This window comes from Xyrauchen texanus, chromosome 50 (genome assembly GCF_025860055.1).
Source record: "Xyrauchen texanus isolate HMW12.3.18 chromosome 50, RBS_HiC_50CHRs, whole genome shotgun sequence".
NCBI lineage: Eukaryota > Metazoa > Chordata > Actinopteri > Cypriniformes > Catostomidae > Xyrauchen > Xyrauchen texanus.
The window spans coordinates 15,745,331-15,765,958 of record NC_068325.1 but is presented as its reverse complement, the minus strand read 5'-3'; the positions used below and the strand labels follow the sequence as shown (position 1 = coordinate 15,765,958).

The window sequence follows — 20,628 nt, the reverse complement described above, 5'->3', positions numbered from 1 at the left end:
TAAATAAATTTAGGAAGTATAACTCAAATTTGGCACATTTTAGTATGCATACTACTTTTAGTTAGATGCAGATTTTGCATATTGCCTTTCTTAACACAAAGTTCTAAGGGGGGCCTAAAGTACATTGGAAACACTGAAAAAAAATCAGTGAACAGAACAGGTCTTTGCATATACCTTTTCTACTTTTAGCAAATTTTTGCAGTTACATTCATTCATTCATCTTTCCACTTTAAATTACTTTGCTACTACTTGCATGAAAGGTGACCTATAAATTAAGTTTTTTATTACTGTAAGGCACTTAGTTGGCTAGTAAGGCACTAGTAGGTATAAAAGGCTTGATTGTATATATTAAAAGACCCCCTCTCACCATGGCCCCGAAGCCGCCATTCTCTTTCTCTGGGAAGCCTTCGCTCATGTCGGCTAGGTTGGTCATGCTGCCCCCGTGGGTTCCATTGAGAGTGCTGCTGTACTGCTCGATATTCTTACTGATCTCATGCTGACTGTCTTGGATCTGGGAGAGTTTGCTACGAGCCTGCAACACAAACACACGCAGGTCAGTTTACTTGATAACTGCTTTGATAAGCACCTAATTTCTTTTTTCCAACAGTTCAACAGAATGACAATTGATAGCATCTGCTTTCTAGCACAATATATGAGCAACCACATTTGCATGAAAGCATTTGAAATAGAGAACAAAAAGAATTGTTTGTCTCCCTCTAGCAAACACAAGTGGAACTACACTTTTGGTACATAAAGAGAAGAGCTCAACGGAATGTAAGTGCATTGAAAGTAAAACCTGGTTAATTTCGTCTTGTGTTGCTTTGAGGGATTTTATGATGGTTTCCAGCTGAATCCTGCCTGCCTGTAGACTCTGCTCTAACTGATCCTCTTCCTGTTGTAGGCGGTTCAGGTCAGCCTTTGCTCGGCCCAGCTCCTCTTCTTGACTTTGCAGATCTGACTCCTGAGAGTGGATCTGGTTCTGTAGGGAGGAGATCTAAACAGAAATATAGTGGATCAGTGTAGTTTAACAATTATTAATATTGCAAACCGAGGTTGCGCTATAAATAATCGTTATGCGTAGATATATTTCAGACATTGTCTATTTTTAATCAACTATAGTCATAAGTTACTTTGCAATCAAATGTGCGAAAATAATATTGTACACAAACATTTGATTGTACTGTAAAAAATGTTCTTTCTTGTTTTTTTAACAGTCGAAATGACAGACAGCATTTGAAATTTTCAATCATGTAAAATTTCTGTCAATGTCTATTTTTATCTCTCATTAGTAACTTGCGTTATTTCTGCAATAAAATATGCAAACATTTAATTATATTGCATTATATTGTATTGTAAATGTTTTTTCTCATTTTTTTCCTATTTATCTCTATCTAGTTTTAAAAGTTTGGTAAATGATGAAAAATTTCCGTTTATGCAACCTCTGATTGCAATAATTTTCTAGCATGTACAAATGCTGTAAGTGAACAAATGCCAATGTTTGATAATGGAAACAGCTAAATGTAATTCAAATAATATATATAATCAGTGCATACAGAAAGTATTCAGACCCCTTCATTTTCTTCCACATTTTATTATGTTATGCTAAAACAAAATGTATCACATCAATCTACACTCCATACCTCATAATGACAAAGCAAAAACCAGATTTTTGAGAACTTTACAAATGTATTAAAAAGAACAAACTGAAATATCACATTGATAGAAGTATTCAGACCCTTAACTCGGTACTTAGTTAAAGCAACTTTGGCAGCGATTACAGCCTCAAGTCTTTTTGTGTATGATGCGACAAGCTTTGCACACTTTTGGATTTGGGGATTTTCTGACATTCTTCTCTGTTGATCCTCTCAAGCTCTGGCAGGTTGGATGGGGACTGTCAGTGGACAGCCATTTTCAGGTCTCTCCAGAGATGTTTGATGGGGTTTAACTCTGGGCTCTGACTGGGCCACTCTAGGACATTCACAGAGTTGTCCCTAAGCCACTCTTGCGTTGTCTAGTCTGTGAGCTTAAAGTAATTGTCCTGTTTGAAGGTGAACCTTTGGCCCAGTCTGAGGTCCTGAACGCTCTGGACCAGGTTTTCATTAAGGATATCTCTGCTGCGTTCAGCTTTCCTTCAACCCTGACAAGTCCTCCAGTCCCTGCTACTGAAAAACACCCCCACAGTATGATGCTACCACCACCATGCTTCACCATTGGGATGGTATTGTGCAGGTGATGATTGGTGCCTGGATTCCTGAAGACATGACACTTGGAATTGAGGCCAAACAGTACAATGTTCATTTTATCAGTCCAGAGAATCTTGTTTCTCACAGTATGAGAGTCTTAACGTGATTTTTTGCTAATTCCAAGCGGGATTTCTTGTGTCTTGAACTAAGGAGAGGCTTCTATCAGGCCACTCTGCCATAAAGCCCAGATGGTGGAGTGCTGCATTGATGGTTGTTCTTCTGCAAGTTGCTCCCATCTCCACACATGATCTCTGGAGCTCAACCGGAGTGACCATCAGGTTCTTGTTCACCTCTCTTACAAAGGCCCTTCTCTTCCGATTGCTCAGTTTGGCCGAGCGGCCAGCTCTAGGAAGAGTCCTGGTTGTTTCAATCTTCTGCCATTTAAGAATTTTGGAGGCCACTGTGCTCTGAGGAATCTTCAATGCAGCCGAAATGTATTTGTAGTCCTACCCGGATCTGTGCCTCGCAATCTGTTTTTGCTCTGATATGCATTTTCAGCTGTAAACCTTATATAGACAGGTGTGTGCCAATCCAAATCATGTCCAATCAATTGAATTTGCCGCAGGTGGACTCCAATCAAAATGTAGAAACATCTCAAAGATGATCGAGAGAAATGGGATGCGCCTGAGCTAAATTTCAAGTGTCATAGCAAAGGATCTGAGTACTTCTGTCAATGTGATATTTCAGTTTCTCAAAAATCTGGTTTCTGCTTTGTCATTATGGGGTATGGAGCATAGATTGATGTGAAAAAATAAATAAATTAAAGCATTTTAGCATAAGGCTACAACATAACAAAATGTGAAAACATTTAGGGGTCTGAATACTTTCTGAATGCAATATATATTTATATATATATATATATATATATATATATATATATATATATATATATATATATATATATATATATAGTACTGTGCAAAATTTTTAGGCACCATAAATAGTTTTCATTTATCACTTAATGTCATACAAAGTCCAGTACACATAAAATGCTAAATCAATATTCAGTGTGACCAACTTTGCCTTTAAAACAGCACCAATTCTCCTATGTCACCTGGACACAGTTTTTCTTGGTTGTTGGCAGATAGAATGTTTCAAGCTTCTTGTAGAATTTGCCACAGTTCTTCTATCTATTTCAGCTGTGTCAAATGCTTCTGTCTCTTTATGTAATCTCAGACTGACACTATGTTTGGTGGGGGCTCTGCGGGGGCCATGACATCAGTTGCAGGGCTTCCTGTTCTTCTATTCTAATCTTTTCTATTTGCAAAAGTAATGTTTGAGAGTCTAACATTTATATTTCCTATTGACACTAAAGCTGAAGATATAAATAACCATCTTAAGACAAATGCTTTTGTAAAACATCTTATGTGCCTAAGACTTTTGCACAGTACTGTGTGTATATATATATATATTATATTATATTATATATAAAAAGAATAGTTTAATTAACTATCAATAAGTTGAACAATCATGGCCGGTCTAATGGAGGGCTAGGAGAGGCATTGCCCCGACCCTACATTTTCCATGTGCTGATGATGATATCTGTCTTCTCTCTCACCATTTGCGACTCTTCTTGACATTTCTGTCTGACGTCATTGAGCATGTCCTCTAGTTTTGCCTTCTGCTGGTCCATCTCCTCCAGCCGGTCCTGAGCATCCTGCTTCTGGGCCTCAAGCTCCTGGAGGCTGCACGTCTCTCGGTCCAGATTGTTTTGCATCTCCTGTCGATCGGACCATGTGAATCCTATCAATCATGATGTCACCCTTCCTGTAAGCACTGCTTTAAGACTGCATTGCCATTTTTACCTGAACCTCTGTGGTTTTGTGTCTAATGGACTCTTCTGTTTCTCTGATGTCTTGTTCCAATGTGTATTTCTCTCTGTTGAAAAAATAAAGACATAAAACCAACAACTTCAACGTACACATAAAAAACCTCATACCTTCCTCCTTCACACACAAAAACCGCTACACACAAAACAAGAATTGTGACAGCCAAGAGAGGGTTTTACCTGAGTGTATCCCAGTGTGTGAAAGCAAGTGTGCTGAGGCCGCATGAAGAACAAGCAAGCGAAAACAAGAGATTTTTGTAAAAAAAAAATACACACGTTAAATGGAAATTATGAGGCGGCACAGGAGGTGAGATGAGGATTTTATATTAAACTCATCCACCACCAAGAGCTTTCCGGTACCTTTCCTCTTCTTTTGAAGTGTGTATTTTAGACTCAGAGCCATTTCAGGGGTGAGTCATCTATAGGGGAAATTGTTCAGCAAAAGGTAAGATTTAATGGTTTGGTGGGGCGGGCCAGTGAGGAAAATGGAGGATAATGGTAGGGCTGCCCCCTAACAGAAGACCAAACATTAGTCGATGAGAAGAGTCTTGGTCGACAAAGTTTTGATTGGTTGGTCACGTTCAAACCGACAAACACCAGTATTACCACTGGTTGGATGCTAGGTGGTACTATGGGGTAATTTTCGTTAAGCAGGGTTAGGATTAAGCCTACACAATTAAACAAGACACCTTGATTTCAAACTTTGAACTATTTTAAATTTGAAATGAAACTGTGTAAAAATTAAGCGCAAATAAAATGTGTGTTGTTCAAAGATGAAAGATGGTTTCACAACAGTTGTGGAGAACAACATCTCTCTGACAAAGAACTTCATTTGTGCATTCTCTACCGGACGGGTTTTTCGTTTCCTTGGAAAATACACCATGTGTGTAAATAAATTTGTTTTGTTTCCTCCCTCATGGCTGAGGGATCAGTGAATATACTTGCTTTAGTGATTTTACATTGAAAATTGAATTAATGTATTTAAAAACATAAATCAAATACATTTCTAAATTCAAATTGCTATCTAAACGAAGTGAAAACGCAATTAAAATAATGAAGTGATCAAAAAAATTAGAGACTGCACACCTCCTTATAAACATACACATAGACGCTTTTATCCAAAGCAACTTACAGGGACAATCCCCTCTGGAGCAACCTGGAGTTAAGAGCCTTGCTCAAGGACACAATGGTGGAGGCTGTGAGGATTGAACCAGCAACCTTCTGATTGTAAAACGTATATTTTAAAGACTTATTATTATGGTTTAGTATTTCTCTCTAATGTCGAACAGTGTTAGTAATGTTACTTATAATATTCTTTCTCAACTTTTAACCCTGGGTTAGCAACTTTTTAAACTCTGGGCTAAGGCCACTTTTAACCCTGGGTTAAAGTCTTCTTAAACTCTGGGTAAAGACAGCTTTTCGCTCTAGGTTAACTTTCTATTAAACTCTCGGTTAAGGCCACTTTTAACCCTGAAAAAGTATTTATATACTCTGGGTTAAAGACACTTTTAACCCTGGGTTAGCGACTTTTTAAAGACCAGGTTAAGGCCAATTTTTACCCTAGGTTAATGTCTTTTTAAACTCCTAGTTAAGGCCACCTTTAACCCTGGGTTAACATCTTTTAAAACTCTAGGTAAAGGACACTTTTAACTCTAGGATAACATTTTATTAAACACCAGGTTTAGACCTCTTTTTACCCAAGGATAACATATTTTTAAACTCCTAGTTAAGGAGTCTTTTAAAACAGAGGGTTAAGGCCAAATTTAACCCTAGGTCAACATCTTTTTAAATTCCACAACAGGGCAACTTTTAACCCTGGGTTTATAGGAAAAAAGGTTCACTCAGTATTTTTTATTTTATAATCATCAAAAATGACTGAGTGCACCTTTAAGGCAACAGTAAAATAAGGAACAGTTACTGCAAACACTCCTCTGAGTCTTCCTTCTATTTTTGGCTTTGTTTTGTTTATGTAGTATGTTTCAGAACTGTGGTTCTCAACTGGTTTTGCTTCGGGACCCAGATTTAACATTGGACATAAAGTGGTGACCCACTAATGTAAAAAAGGAAACCTGTATTTAATTTACCTTTTATCTAGCATAGTTTTGTTCATAGTTTTCAAGTAAAAGGGCATGTACCAAGTGAATTTTTGTTGTTAGTGGTATTTATTATTCTGTTTATTTCAAACATCCTTCAAATAGAACATATATTACACAGAAGGAAAACTTAATAATTTGTCCCAAAGTCTTGAAGCCCTTTATGAACTTGCCCTTATATTTACAGTGCAGTGACATATAAGCACAGTTAAGACCATGGATGGCTTCTCTTTACCATGGTTATGTCAATGTAGCAAGTTTTAAATAATAATAGTAATATTATTAATAATAACACATGCTGTTTGGCATGACAGGACTGCCTAATAGATATATTGGTTTCACTGATTAATCGGTGCCGATAGTTTTTAAAATGTTATTCTTACAATATAACAGCAGCCTCTAAAAGTGAAATTAAAAACAATCACTGACACCTTGTGGGGATTTGTTATATAATTTATAATATTCATCAATATTTTTGTTATTTTGATTAGATATATCATTAAGTGTTCTAAACTAAAAATGCGCATGCTGAGTGACTGCCGCCAGGTCTCCTAAGCAACCAAATTGGCCCAGTTGCAAGGTTGTGTAGTGTCACACGGGTTACCTCCTTGTGATCTCTATATTGTGGTTCGCTCTCGGTGGGGCGTGTGGTGAGTTGTGCGTGGATGCACTCAACAAGCCACATGATAAGATGCATGGATTGACAGTCTCAGAATCGGAGGCAGCTGAGATTCAGCCTCCGCCACCCGGATTGAGATGAGTCCCTACGCCACCACAAGGACTTAGAGCACATTGGAAATTGGGCATTCCAAATTGGGAGAAAAAGGGGAGAAAATCCCCCCAAAAATCCACTATCGGTAAACCTCTACTGCATACTGTTTAAAAGGGTTTGACTTGACTTCATAGCATTTAAAACTAGACAAATTCTCACTTTAATTCAAATGGGTCACGTCAGTTTTGAGGTCTGCGCGCAATATCGAGTGAAGCCCATTGCTATTGTAAAGGTTCAAATATATCACAAGCTACCCTTAAAGGGGTCATGACATGAGAAACCAAATTTGCCTTGATCTTTTGGTATATAAGAGGTCTTTGTATCATTAAAACGTCCTGCAAGTTTAATATTTTAAGACGTCCTCCCCATTCTAAACGAATCATTTATTTAATCAAGCTCAAAATACAGCTCGTTCTGGATTCATGGTTAGAAGTGACGTGACGGTTAGAAGTGACGTACCAGCGTTTGCATATGACCGCCTCCAGCACAAGATAACTACGCTTTAAGCGCCAAGACAACTACGCTCATTTCAGTATCGCCGTGCGCCTCACAAGTGTTCAGTCGATGGACAGCGAGCTCTGACAGAGACTACTTGTGCACAGGAAAATTACGATGCCACACAGATGTGCTGTTCCTGGCTGTGGTCAAACAAAACCTCTGAATAAGCTGCCGAAAGATCCAGACGTCAGGGAAAAATGGATGCAGTTTATTTTTTGCGGACGTCCCAGTCACGGCAGTGTTAACTTAAGCGTTTGTTCTGTACATTTTAAGGATGACTGTTTTGAGAACAAATCTCAATATGATGCTGGCTTTGCTAGAAAACTGTTGCTCAAAGATAAGTCCGTGCCGACTATTCTGGGAACAACGACGACGCAAACTGTAAGTAATCTATTTTAAACTTTAAACTACTTTTTAAAGCGCAATTTCATTCATTATGAATAATCACAGTGTTTTTACTTAGTTTACTTGCATATTGTTCTGGCTGGGGGCGTCAATAATTGATACATAGGCACTGACGTTAGCCAATCATAACAGTGGGCGTTAACATTTAAGTCTTAAATGGAAAACGCCCCCAAAACAGACTGTTTGAATCAGAGGATGAGAAACAGGGTGGGAAAAGGTCATAAATCACTAGATTTTAAAAGTTTTTCTTAAAAATATATTAATACTATAATTGCACCTAAGGGAACATAATAATACAATAAAAAAACCCATGTCATGACCCCTTTAAATCCCTATGTACAGTATTACCTCTGCAGCTGAGCAATTTCCTGACTGATATCGTCCAGTTCTTTAATCCCGGTGAACTCGCCAGAACCCACGGAGCTGGAGCTGTCCTGTATGAGGGAAGTCCATTAAATAAAATCAGTTCTGCTGTTGTATAATCACACAGAAGCACAGGACCACACAAACAGAAGGGTAGAGAACATCAAGGAGCCACCACACAGGTGCAGAGAGACGTGCTTGTCTTCCACCTCTATGAACAATACACCGGGAAGTCAAGGCACAGCACCATTCACAGCACTGGATCTGTCACAAATGCTTTTTAAACAAAACGTCTCTGCTGACCAAAAGCATTTGTTTCGGTTCGTTTTTTTTCTTTTACAAACTTTACCTACCCATAACTTGAACATTATTGCCTGATAGTAGCCAGTGATAAAGACATAAAACATCAGCAGCATTAATATATGAATAAAAAGGAATACAAGAATGTTTGGTAAGACATTTGTCATTTAGATGCATTTAGGGTTTTTCTTACGGTTATCAAAAATTAGATCAAATTTAAGCTGCTCTCGTGCTCTATTGTAAATGACTGTTGGATAAATGACTATGCTGGAACAAAGAGAGAGAGAGATTTGTTTACCCGGCGCATCTCTGTTAGTGCAGCCATTTCAGATCCCACTGGTGTCATGTACCCTGATAGGCTCTGAAAAGAAAATAAAAAAAAACAGCTCATCATAGAAGAGTCATTCAGGAATCGCATTTTACAATGGTCACGCTGTCTGATTCCAAAGAACCTCATAAAGCTAAAAGTATGATTCGGGTTTGACGCGAACGCTAAGTGTCTACGTACAGTCGAATGCTAGACTTATATAATTTCATCTAATTTTCAAAAATGATATGACAAATTATAATTTCGTTATTTTACTAACCCAACTAATGACTCGTCGGCGCTTTATCAGTAGTTGCACGACACGTGAAGCATTTTTTTTTAGCTTTCACTTAAGAAGAGTTGTGCACTTTTTATTTTAATATATCTCTTTACATAAATACTATTTTCCACTTAAAAACTATAATTTCAGTTATTTTACTATCCCAACTGACTCATCCAGCTTTCCAATAGGTTGCACGTAAGGGGAAAAATGTTTCTTCCACTTAAGAAGAGTTGTGCACTTTTAAGCACTTTTTATTTTAATATATCTCTTTACACAGATATTTTTTTCTACTGAAAAACTATAATTTCAGTTATTTTACTAGCCCAACTAATTAGTAGCCTACTCATCCGGGCTTTTTAATAAATTAGCTCTAAGAAAAAAAGTCGCTCTTTGGGCAGCCTTCTTGCGAAGAGTGCAGCCACAGCCACGCTCACTGATGAGCAAAAGGTCAAGGCAGAAATGACCATGTACCTGCAGGAAATGGCCATTGATGGGGAAGAGGACGACAAAATGTTTCCGTTCATTGCAAGATTAGCACGGAAATATCTGTGCATATGTGCTACCAGTACTCCATCAGAGCGGGTCTTCAGCACAGCGGGTAGTGTAGTTACTCCAATCCGCAGCTTATTAAAACCAGATAAAGTGAATATGTTGGTATTTCTGGCCAGAAACATCGAAATTTAAACATGGTCTGTGGTGAAAGATATTAGACGACTTTACGCATTTTTCGCCATCCGTTGCGGAGCTATTCGATTTTGCATAGGCCTATTATTTTTTAAACGTTCATTTGTGTAGTTCATATGACCACTTTACAATATTTCAATAAAATAATTTATTTTGTAGCCTGTGCTGAAGTTAATTGTGCTGCTAATTATAAGTGAAATGTTAATGCCGAGTTTCGGTCTGAGTGTTGTTCCCGTTTTCTTGTTCTTTATTTGTTGTTCTTCTATGTTTTAATAAATGTGTGTTATTCATATTCACCTTGTTTCTTTCATTTGATTTGACATTATGGATTTATGGCCAAGGACATTTTTCTTTAAAAGTATTAACCAGACAAAAGTGATTTGACGTTCAGCTGGTCTGGGTTTATCTTAAACTGCCGCTTCAGTGTATACAAGAGCTATGTGACAATGAGCAAGATTTTCTGAGACACTACAACTACTAATAATTAATTAATAAAGGCTTAAAATAAAATATTTTAATCTAAATGTACAGTGTAAGACATGTAAAAAAAGACAAGAAGCTAACAATGTCAAGATCAATATTTGTGTAGCCTGCCTGACACGGTATTTTCACAGACTAACACGCCACGCCTCTGGCATATACTACAGTATTTAAAATAGCATATATGCATTAGCTATATTCTCAATTTAATTTACAGAGCAATCCCTGCAAAGTTTTTAGGTTAACTATAGAAGAGACTAGGATTAGTGAGTCACACTAGCAAGACTCGCAAAAGGGGGCGTGGCATCACGATGGTGGCTCTATATCGTGATGTTGGTCAGCCATCACGATGGACGATGATATCGTCCATCGGCACAACCCTAGTAATTAGTCAGGGAATTGGACTACATTGGTGTTGCTGTAGATTCAAAAGAAACGACTCATTAGAGTCATTTCGGACTTCACTGGTCATGCTGTGTTTCGTGGTGTAGATTCAAAGGAACCGGCTCATAAGAGTCATTTGTACTGGAATTGGACTACACTGGATGCACAGTATGTTTTGCGCTATGTACAATGGTCACGCTGTATTTCATGGAGTAAATTCAAAAGAACAGGCTCATAAGAGTAATTTTTCGGGAATCGGACTACATTGATGTTGCTGTAGATTTAAAAGAACGGATTCATAAGAGGCATTGGTTCGGGAACCGCACTATACTGGTTGTGCTCTAGATTCAAATGAACCGACTCGTATGAGTTATTTGTTGAGGAATCACACTAAGCTGGTCACGCTTTGTTCCGTGGTGTAGATTCAAAGGAACCGGCTCATAAGAGTCATTCATTCGGGAATCAGACTACCCAGGTCATGCTGTGTGTTTAGCGCTGTAGATTCAAAAGAACTGGCTCATAAGAGTCATTTGTTCAGGAACCGCACTATACTGGTTGTGCTGACGTTTAAAAAGAGCAGACTCATAAGAGTCATTCATTCGGGAGTCGGATTACACTGGTCAAGCTGTGTGTTTCGCACACTGTAGATTTTTGAAAACAACTGTCTCATAAGAGTAATTTGTTTAGGACGCACAATACTGATTGAGCTGTAGATTCAAAAGAACTGACTCATAAGAGTTATTGGTTCAGGAATCAGACTATACTGGTCACAGTGTGTTTCGCGCTGTAGATTCAAAAGAATTGGCTCATGAGAGGCATTACTTCGCGAACCGCACTATTCTGGTTGTGCTGTAGATTCAAAAGAACCTACTTATAAGAGTCATTGGTACGTGAATCTGACTACACTGATCATGCTGTGTCTTGTGGTGTGGAGTCAAAAGAACTGGCTCATAAAAGTAATTTGTTCAGAAACCACAGCTATGTTCTATAAAATACATGACAGAAGAAACCAACAGGAATGGGGGCCTATTTACAGAGAATTATTTTTTTAGGCAATTGTAGTGAGAGGAGTGCAGTGGTAAACATGCTGGTTTGACTCACTGGTCCTGGTGTGCCTCGTTCAGATGGCGGTATCATATCTGGAGTCAGAGCTTGTGGAGGGTCCAAACCTTTGCACACTTTCTGCTGAATGAAATGCATGGCTAAGGAAAACTGCTCCCGTGTGAGTTTACCCATTTGCCTGGTGTCCGCCAAAGCCCTGCCAAAGACAACAGAGGAAGTGATGATTCCCAAAATCACAACAGGAAATGTGAAGAAAAACACGTAAAAAGTTGTTGAAAATTAGGAATTTTTAGAGGTTGTGAATGAAAGCACGTTTTAATGGTACCAAATATGTGCCAGGAGGTTCTGAGGAAGCCCAGACTGTATGAAGATATCTTTGACTTCATGGCCATTAACAAAACCATCAAGGTCAGTGTCTGTTTTGAGGAAGATGTCATCATAGCGCCCTCTGTCTGCGACTGGTACGACCCAGTTTATCGAATGCTGATGACAGAGTAAAACTTATTTACTTTCATTTCTCTTCTTCTACTTTCACAAATGTATCAAAGAACTTCATCCAAAAACTGACAAAAATTTGTGAGGGATTACTAAAAAGGGTCCTTAAATTTAGACTCAATCTGGTGCTTTAGCAGGGTTGTAAACCTGTGAGGATTTGAGGGTGTGTTTTGGAGACAAACTCCCAGCACTGTTCAGGGAATTCATGCTGCCGTGAGAGGGTGTGGAGCGCAGGCTGTCTTTTGGTGGCGGTGGGCTGCCTGGCAACACTGGCACCATGCTGGACAAAGAGCCTGATGACTTCTTCCTTTTGGATGGAGGGATGAGAGAAGAGGGCAAGATGGAGGGCACGGGCTCCTTCTCCAGGGCACGGTACACCAGGTGCATCGCCTGGACACAAGAAAGAGAATTTAAACATTCAATATGTTCAGAATGGCATCCTATCATACTACTCACACTATTTTTGAAGTATGCATTATGTATACACTGGGCAGTATGCTAATCTTCTATATGCATACGTGACTTGCTTGCTACATTGGCCAGAATGTGCAGGATATAACCAGAACATCATGTGTGGAATACTGTATCCATTAATGCAATCTGCTTGAACTGATTTTCTATTTCCAGTGTGACGAATGAACAAGAGGTTGACTGATATTGGATTTTGTCGATACCAATAACTACGGTGTTGGAAGAAAGCCAATAACTGATTAATCGGAAGATAATTTTTTTTAAAACAGTGAACTATTTTGTAAATTCTTTTCATTGATTTCAGCCAAAAATCAATAGTTCCAAAACAACTATCGGTGCCGATTAATCGGCAAAACCGATAAACTGATAAAGCCGATTAATCAGCAAAACCAATTGTAGAGGAGAGGAGGGCGGGGCTGGACTGGAACAATGCACGCCCGGTCCCCAATCAGCCTGATAGGGGCACCGGAGGGATAAAGGTGGCCAGTGACGACAGTTCGAGAGAGAGAGAGAGAATTACAGGCAGCTGCTCAGTGTGTTTATGTTTGTGTGTTTTTCGTTTATTTCTTCATTAAACTATTATTTATATTGTCAAGCTGGTTCTCGCCACCTCCTTTCTATTGAACTGCTTTAAACCCGGGAGGAGGAGGGATGCCCGTAGCGAAGTCCTCGACACTGCCGTTCACCCAGGGGAGTGCCGCTCCAATCCACTGGGGGACTGAGTAGCCTGACCGCCCGGACGCGGAGAACCGCCGCCGTCCGCGAGACGAGTGGAGACTGGACTCCAGTCCACTCCACATATATAGTCTGTATGTGATGCAGCTTCAGAGCGCTCTGTACTCTGTCTTGTACTAAACACACACACAAGAGTGTGCATGACGATCATGATGAGGTGTTTTTAGTGCGCTGCCATCCCCCAGAAACGCAGAGGGGTCAAGAGGACCACCGTCCACGAGGGGAAGAGGGAAGCAACTCCCCGACAGCCTGCAGTGGTAGGGCCGCTGCCAGGGCCAGAGGAGAGTCCCCACGAGTCGCCGAGAACGCAGAGGGGAGTTCTGAGTGGCTGCCGTCTGCCAGAGAGGGTGGAGGAGTGATTGGGGATCACATGACGGTGCATCAGAGAACTGGTGAGTGAGTTTTTTTTTTTCCTCCAGCATGTTGAGGCTCATGCTACTCTCCACAATCCCCGCACAACTTAACACACACCCCATTCAGAGCGACAACCACTAATCGCAACCACAAGGAGGTTACCCCATGTGACTCTACCCTCCCTAACAACCGAGCCAATTGTTTTAGGAGACCTGGCTGGAGTCACTCAGCACACCCTGGATTCGAACTCACAACTCCAGGGGTGGTGGTCAAATGTATGCCGTCATTAATTCAGATACCCTCTCCTCGAAATTCAAACACAATTGATAAAAAAGATGCAAATTATCAGGTGTAAATGGTGATGGCGCCTGTATATAAGCATCTTAATACCAGACTATAAACAAGGCACACACACACACAGACAGGGGAAGTGTGTGTGTGTGAGAGAGACAGTGAAGTCAAAACGGATGCACTAGATACATTTTTTTTTCCTGTCAAAAAGATGGACAGCATTTGAAATTATCCATCAATGTTTCAAAAAATTATGTTGAATTTTTGGTTAACGCAACCCCTGATAATAACAACTCACCACTGCAAACTCGTCTTTGTCCAAGTGTCCATCTTTGTCGATGTCACTCAAATCCCACACCTGATCAAATAGAAGTGTTATTTATTAGTGTGATTTTGAATTGTAAGATTGCATTATTGTAAAACTAGGCCTACATTTTCAAAAAGAGTGAAGTGGGTGTATAATTACCTTTCCAAGGACGTCCACAGGTAGTTTAGAATTTATTAGGACTGGTTTGACCTTCTCACCAGACAGTAATCCATTTACTGGGGCAAGACTTTCAAAAATACCATCAAATTTGCTCTTCTCTTCTGGCTAAAAAACACATTTATAGGTTTTCAGATAAAGATTCATAAACTCTTTAAGCATGGGTTTAAGAAAACACATTTAAAATAACACACCCGCACAGCCCAGTGGCTTTCATTTGATGTTGTTACAGAACTCAGCGATGGGCTACTGTGGTCCATCTAGAAGAGAGATGACAAAATCTATGAGGTCATACATACATCATACTTCCTAGAAACAACAATATCAGCCACTACCATTAGAAGTTTCCATCCACTTTTTGCGCTGTTCTGTTATCAATAAAGTGGGCGTGCATAAAAGAAACCTTTGCAAAATATGCTGTCTCCTGCTTGTTTCCATTCAAATGGCCTTTTACAGACAAAATTGTTTGCGTGATGACGTCATTCTTTTTCATGGTGGCGTAGTGACTCGCCTCTATCCAGGTGGACTAATCTCAATTGCATAACATTACTATACAGTAGTAATATATTGTTGTCTTTTTTCAAACATCCATTTAAATCAAGCTTTTATTTTTTGCCTTTCTGCATTTCTGTTTGTTTTAGATGGTTGTTTTTCACCTCCGGATAAGCAGTTTGCTACATGGCCGTGTGACTATTAAACCCCAAAAAGCTGTGATTTCATTAAACACATATATAGTCTGTATGTGATGCACGCTTCAGAGCGCTCTGTACTCTGTCTTCTACTAAACACACACACACACACAAGAGGGTGCATGACAATCATGATGAGCTGTTTTTAGTGTATGTGCAACAGGCTTCACGCGTTCATTTTAAAGTTAGCAGCACATGCAGATTATATATTTTTTCAATTAAATTGCAGCATTTCATGGTTTAGTAATCCCACTAGGACATTGTGGCAGGGCGGAGGGCAGGGCCGGGTCGTGATTATACACACCCGGTCCCTTATCAGGCTAATCAAGCCTCCGAGAGGGATAAAGGCCGACTGCGGAGGATTGTGCGGGAGAGAGAGATAGTTCACGGACATGTCCGTCGTGTGTGTGTGTTTGTCTTTTAAGTTTGTCATTAAAACTATTATTTACATTGTCAAGCCAGTTCTCGCCTCCTCCTTTCCATTGAGGCTTTACAGACATATCATGATTTTAATTTGATTAATTGTGCATTAAAACATTAATTTTCATCCCAAATATGTCAAATTCCTTGACATTCGGTATTTTATAGCTAATGCCATTTTTATGACTGGATTTTGTCCGTGTTTTCCACATTGCAGAAATCATAAATGCGGTATAAGCTGACTTCGATCGTTAAATTATTAAAAATTAATTCACTTCCTGAAGTGTAAAGGCCGAATTGTCACGATACCACCTCTGGTTGTGAATTCATTTTCAAAAGAATCAGAGGTCCGACATCGTCATTAAATATTCGTGACAGAGCTTCATTCGTGACAGTCAACCGTTGATGTTTTTTCACAATGCACAGTCGCAGAAACAAAACGGACGAATGTGTCTTTTTTGTGCCACCTATCCCGAGTCCTGATCATTACACTCATTGTACATGTGGCAAAAACCTTGTTAGTGACACAGTCAAACAGTTTAATTATACTAAAATATTGTCCTGGACAAATAATTATTTAACTGGACATTTAGGTATTGTCCATGACTTTTCCAGGACAATTCCAGGTTTTCCAAAACATGTGGAAACCTTGAAATTGTGTATGTTTCCTGTCCCAGATGTCCCCACATTTGTGTAAAATGGAGAGAGTATTGAGATAATTTATTGAAATTGGCTAGCTTACTGTTATTTTATATTTCAAATGATTGCAATCGTAAGAAACATCTGAAGACGACGTCAAAATGGAGAACCTGGGATTATTAGAAGAAACTGATTGGAATACCTGGCAAAATATAATAGAACAGGTGGAATTATAGCAAGCCTGTAATGCTATTTTACACCACTGAAATAAATATCGACAGTCCGTGCACATTTTGTAATTTTATGTGTCCCTCTGGAAAATATATTGTGAAATGCAGGGCTGTGGGGTCTGAAAAACACATAAAAACTTCCACATTCCCTCCACTTTGCTCAAATCACACGTGCTTATGTTCTTTTCTTATTTTTCAAACCAAAAGAAATCATGCTGGCTTCTTTCTCTTTTACATGGGTAAATAAACACTAGATGGCATGAAATGCTTGAGACAAACATGCATTAGTCCATTAGCAACAGCCAGCAATATCTGCAAAGAGATGTTGGAATTTACATTGAAACTTTGTCAACATCTTTCAAAAAAAATATATATACACTGTTTTGTTAAGTTTGTACTTTAATTTACCAAAGTGACATTTAACTGATCAAAATGTATAGTCAGGACATTACTGATGTAAAAAAAAGCACCATCTCTATTAAAGACAAAGGCATTTTTGATCAAATCTAGACAGCAGCCATCACTCCATCACCGTATCCTTGAGTAATCTAGAAAAATCACTTGCCATTATATCAAACACAGCTGAAAGATATTTTGTTCGTTAAATGAAGTTTAACATTGTCTTTGTGTTTGTTTTTTAGTGTCTTATGGTTAATATAAGGTCAAAAATGGCAAAAAAATAAACTTTCAATAGAAACTCATCAGTCAATCTTTGTTTTGAGGAATGAAGGCTATACAATGCTTGCAATTGCCAAAAAACTGAAGATTTCATACAAAGGTGTACACTACAGTCTTCAAAGACAGAGGACAACTGGCTCTAACAAGGATAGAAAGAGATGTGGAAGGCCAGATGTACAACTAAACAAGAGAATAAGTACATCAGAGTCTCTAGTTTGAGAAATAGACACCTCACATGTCCTCAGCTGACAGCTTCATTGAATTCTACCCGCTCAACACCAGTTTCATGTTCAACAGTAAAGAGAAGACTCAGTGGTGCAGGCCTTATGAGAAGAATTGCAAAGAAAAGGCCACTTTTGAAACAGAAATCAAAAAGAAAAGGTTAGAGTGGGCAAAGACAGACACTGGACAACAGATAATCGGAAAAGAGTGTTATGGACCTTAACCCCATTGAGCTTTTGTGGGATCAGCTAGACTGTAAGGTGTGTGAGAAGTTCCCAACAAGACAGTCACATCTATGGCAAGTGCTACAGGAAGTGTGGGGTGAAATGTCACATGAGTATCTGGACAAACTGACAGCTAGAATGCCAAAGATCTGCAAAGCTGTCAATGCTGCACGTGGAGGAATTTTTGATGAGAACTCTTTGAAGTAGTTTAAGAAGTTCTGAACATTTCTTTCAAATTTTAAAAGTAATTTTTCATGTTATTAATGTCCTGACTATACATTGTGATCAGTTGAATGCTACTTTGGTGAATAAAAGTACCAGTTTCATCCATAAGAGCAAAATTTGTACATTAGTCCAAACATTTGGTGGCCAGTGTATACACTCTAAATAACATTTGCTATGTGACCCCTCTGTTATTTATGATTTTATTTATCTGTCTCTGTACACTTGTTAAGATTTATTTTCTATGTATTAAGTTAAAGTTAATAACACCTTCCATATCCCTTTTCCCTTATATCTATTTTTATCTGTATATTAATTATTTTGCAACTTTTGTTTGGCACTTAATGATTTTGTTTTTCTGTTCTAAACACTTTTGTCTGTTATCTCAATACAATAAAAAAGGAGCATGTTTTTTGGCGTTTCTCGTTGGCCAACTTACAGGCTGAACAGAGCAGATTCACAGTTTTTTTTTTTAACAGCATGCCAATCGCATGGGATTAATATAACCTGGGGTTATTTTTATTAAGCATTTTGGTAAAAGACTCCGTAATCTTTTATGGCTCAGGAACACGCAGTCGATTAAATATCTGGAAAAACTTCCATCAAGAATAAAGGTAATGTCGTTGTCTTTAAATAAATTGAGGAAAACTTGTGTGTCCACATCAGTCCAAGTGTTTCTATCCGCTATGCTGTTTGTTTTAAGGACAGATGTGATGAAAATTATGTCATGTGACACTACATTTTTTTGTGTTAATTAAATTTTTCATGATAAAAACTGTTTCAAATTAGTTTTTCACTACATTTGACAAGTCGGCATAGGATTTATGCGCTAAAGTTGAACGTAAAAATATTATTTTGATATTTGTAAAATGTTATCGATAATTTGCGTTTCCATTAGCTGTATTTTGAAGCGCTAAACCTTTTTTTGCAAAACATTTCCTTGGATGGAAACATACTTAATGGCAAATAGTCTCAAAAAAGCCGAGGTGAATGTAGACTTACGAATTTTGGAGGGGGAACAGGAAGGTTTAAACAGGCAAGGCTGATGTCGTGCCCACTCTGTGCGCAGGCTACAAGTCGCAGTGCAACATAAAATCCCTAATAAGAAACAACAAGGATCAACTTTGGACATAATTATCGAAAAGTAGATTAGTGTCCAGTTTCTTATTCTATTTTCAAAGATAGCTACTTTACCTGTTTATCCAAGAAACCTCTGCCATCTGGATCAGCTAAATCCCAGATCTGAGAAGAGACAATCAGACAATCTTTGATTGAGAACGCTCAAGTGAAATTATAATTAAATCTCAACAAATTCTGCAGTAACACAGACACGCTTATCCAAATTGCCAACCTTTCCTAAAGTGATGTCTGGTAGGCCTGATTTCTTCAAGAACAAGGCAGCCTCTGTGGGTCCAACCCTCCCTGTGTTTCCTGGGTCCACCTACAAAATAAATCAATAAATAAAATCAGATCAGAGTCTATATATCTAGGAGTTTGCATGCAGTCTTGAAAGGTCATTTAATTCAAAAATAACCCTATCACAAGGTTTGACCACAGATTGGATAACAAACATGATGCACAAAAAAAAATAAAAAAAATAAAATATCCAGTTTGCACATATTATGATGGCCTTACCTGTCTGTAAAAGCTTTCAAACACAGGGTTTCCACTTGACAGCTAAGAAAAGAGAAAATAAAACTTTCTGATTAAATTGATAAGTTGTCTGTCAGTCAACCTATCTATCCATCTATCTATCTATCTATCTATCACTCTGTCTGTCTAGTCTATCTATCTATCTATCTATCTATCTATCTATCTATCTATCTATCTATCTATCTATCTATCTATCTCTCTGTCTACTCATCTATCTCTACCTTTAAATGCCACATAATATGAAGATGAAATCATTTAACTATTAACTGTTCATCCACTACTTTTTCTGGGAGCTTATAACTAGGTTATAACGTTCCTTATTAAGTAACGAACTATACATTTCACAATGTGACTTTTTATATATACACACACCGCACCTTTACCGTTAGTTTTAGTGTTTAGCTGTGTTCAACTGATGTGTTGCGGCTAGCTAGTTCCATTAGTCAGCCCCCGTTTACTATATTTCCCATTCATATAATTGTACAATATATTTATGTCACTGCTGCCTTTAGTTTGTCGCAAATTCCAATTAAACTTACCTCAATTGTCTTGTATATTTTTGACACAGGCGATAAAAAAGCGAGCTAATCGGCTAGCAATCTGAGCCTGAGTAACGAGGCCCGTGACATTTTCGCCTTAAATGACGATCAAACTACCCGGTTACACAAGTATCATCACAAGTTAATCTTCTCTAATTCAAAGACTCTTTACCTGCATGTCGCTGTTCTTTCTGTTGAAACTGATTTTTAGCATGTATTACCTGAGTGAGGGTCGCGAGGGCTGCCATCTTTTCCCTGTTGCTGCGGAAACGGCGGGTGCTGCGGGAGGAGCGGAATCATCGATTCACAAGCGCTACTTTATACTGCTCTGGAAAAAATTATAAGACCACTGCAAAATTATCAGTTTCTCTGGAATGACTAATTATAGGTATGTGTTTGAGCAAAATTAACATTTTTGTTTTATTCTTTAAAGTACTGGCAACATTTCTCCTAAATTCCAATTACAAATATTGTCATTTTGAGCATTTATTTGATGAAAATGACATGTATTATGGTCAAAATAACAAAAAAGATGCAGTGTTTTCAGACCTCGAATAATGCAGAGAAAACTCTCTGCCAG

The 20,628-nt window shown here is 38.5% G+C and overlaps 1 protein-coding gene across 3 annotated transcripts in view; it reads right to left on the bottom strand.

Moving 5' to 3' along the window:
- The window catches only part of LOC127641187 (epidermal growth factor receptor substrate 15-like 1), a 42,390-nt gene extending 22,090 nt beyond the window's left edge, over window positions 1–20,300 (bottom strand). For all 3 annotated transcript variants that reach the window (XM_052123996.1, XM_052123997.1, XM_052123998.1), the window contains exons 1-17: window positions 20,270–20,300; window positions 19,492–19,533; window positions 19,208–19,297; window positions 19,051–19,098; window positions 18,859–18,954; window positions 14,727–14,792; window positions 14,515–14,640; window positions 14,347–14,406; window positions 12,345–12,587; window positions 12,028–12,185; window positions 11,742–11,898; window positions 8,801–8,863; window positions 8,188–8,273; window positions 4,049–4,121; window positions 3,802–3,963; window positions 797–994; window positions 368–532 (exon numbers count right to left, since the gene is read on the bottom strand). In XM_052123996.1, coding sequence (XP_051979956.1) covers window positions 368–532; window positions 797–994; window positions 3,802–3,963; window positions 4,049–4,121; window positions 8,188–8,273; window positions 8,801–8,863; window positions 11,742–11,898; window positions 12,028–12,185; window positions 12,345–12,587; window positions 14,347–14,406; window positions 14,515–14,640; window positions 14,727–14,792; window positions 18,859–18,954; window positions 19,051–19,098; window positions 19,208–19,297; window positions 19,492–19,533; window positions 20,270–20,296 — 1,860 coding nt within the window. In that variant the 5' untranslated portion in view covers window positions 20,297–20,300. The remainder of the gene's footprint in view (window positions 1–367; window positions 533–796; window positions 995–3,801; window positions 3,964–4,048; window positions 4,122–8,187; window positions 8,274–8,800; window positions 8,864–11,741; window positions 11,899–12,027; window positions 12,186–12,344; window positions 12,588–14,346; window positions 14,407–14,514; window positions 14,641–14,726; window positions 14,793–18,858; window positions 18,955–19,050; window positions 19,099–19,207; window positions 19,298–19,491; window positions 19,534–20,269) is intronic.
- Between the last annotated feature and the right edge of the window lie 328 nt (window positions 20,301–20,628).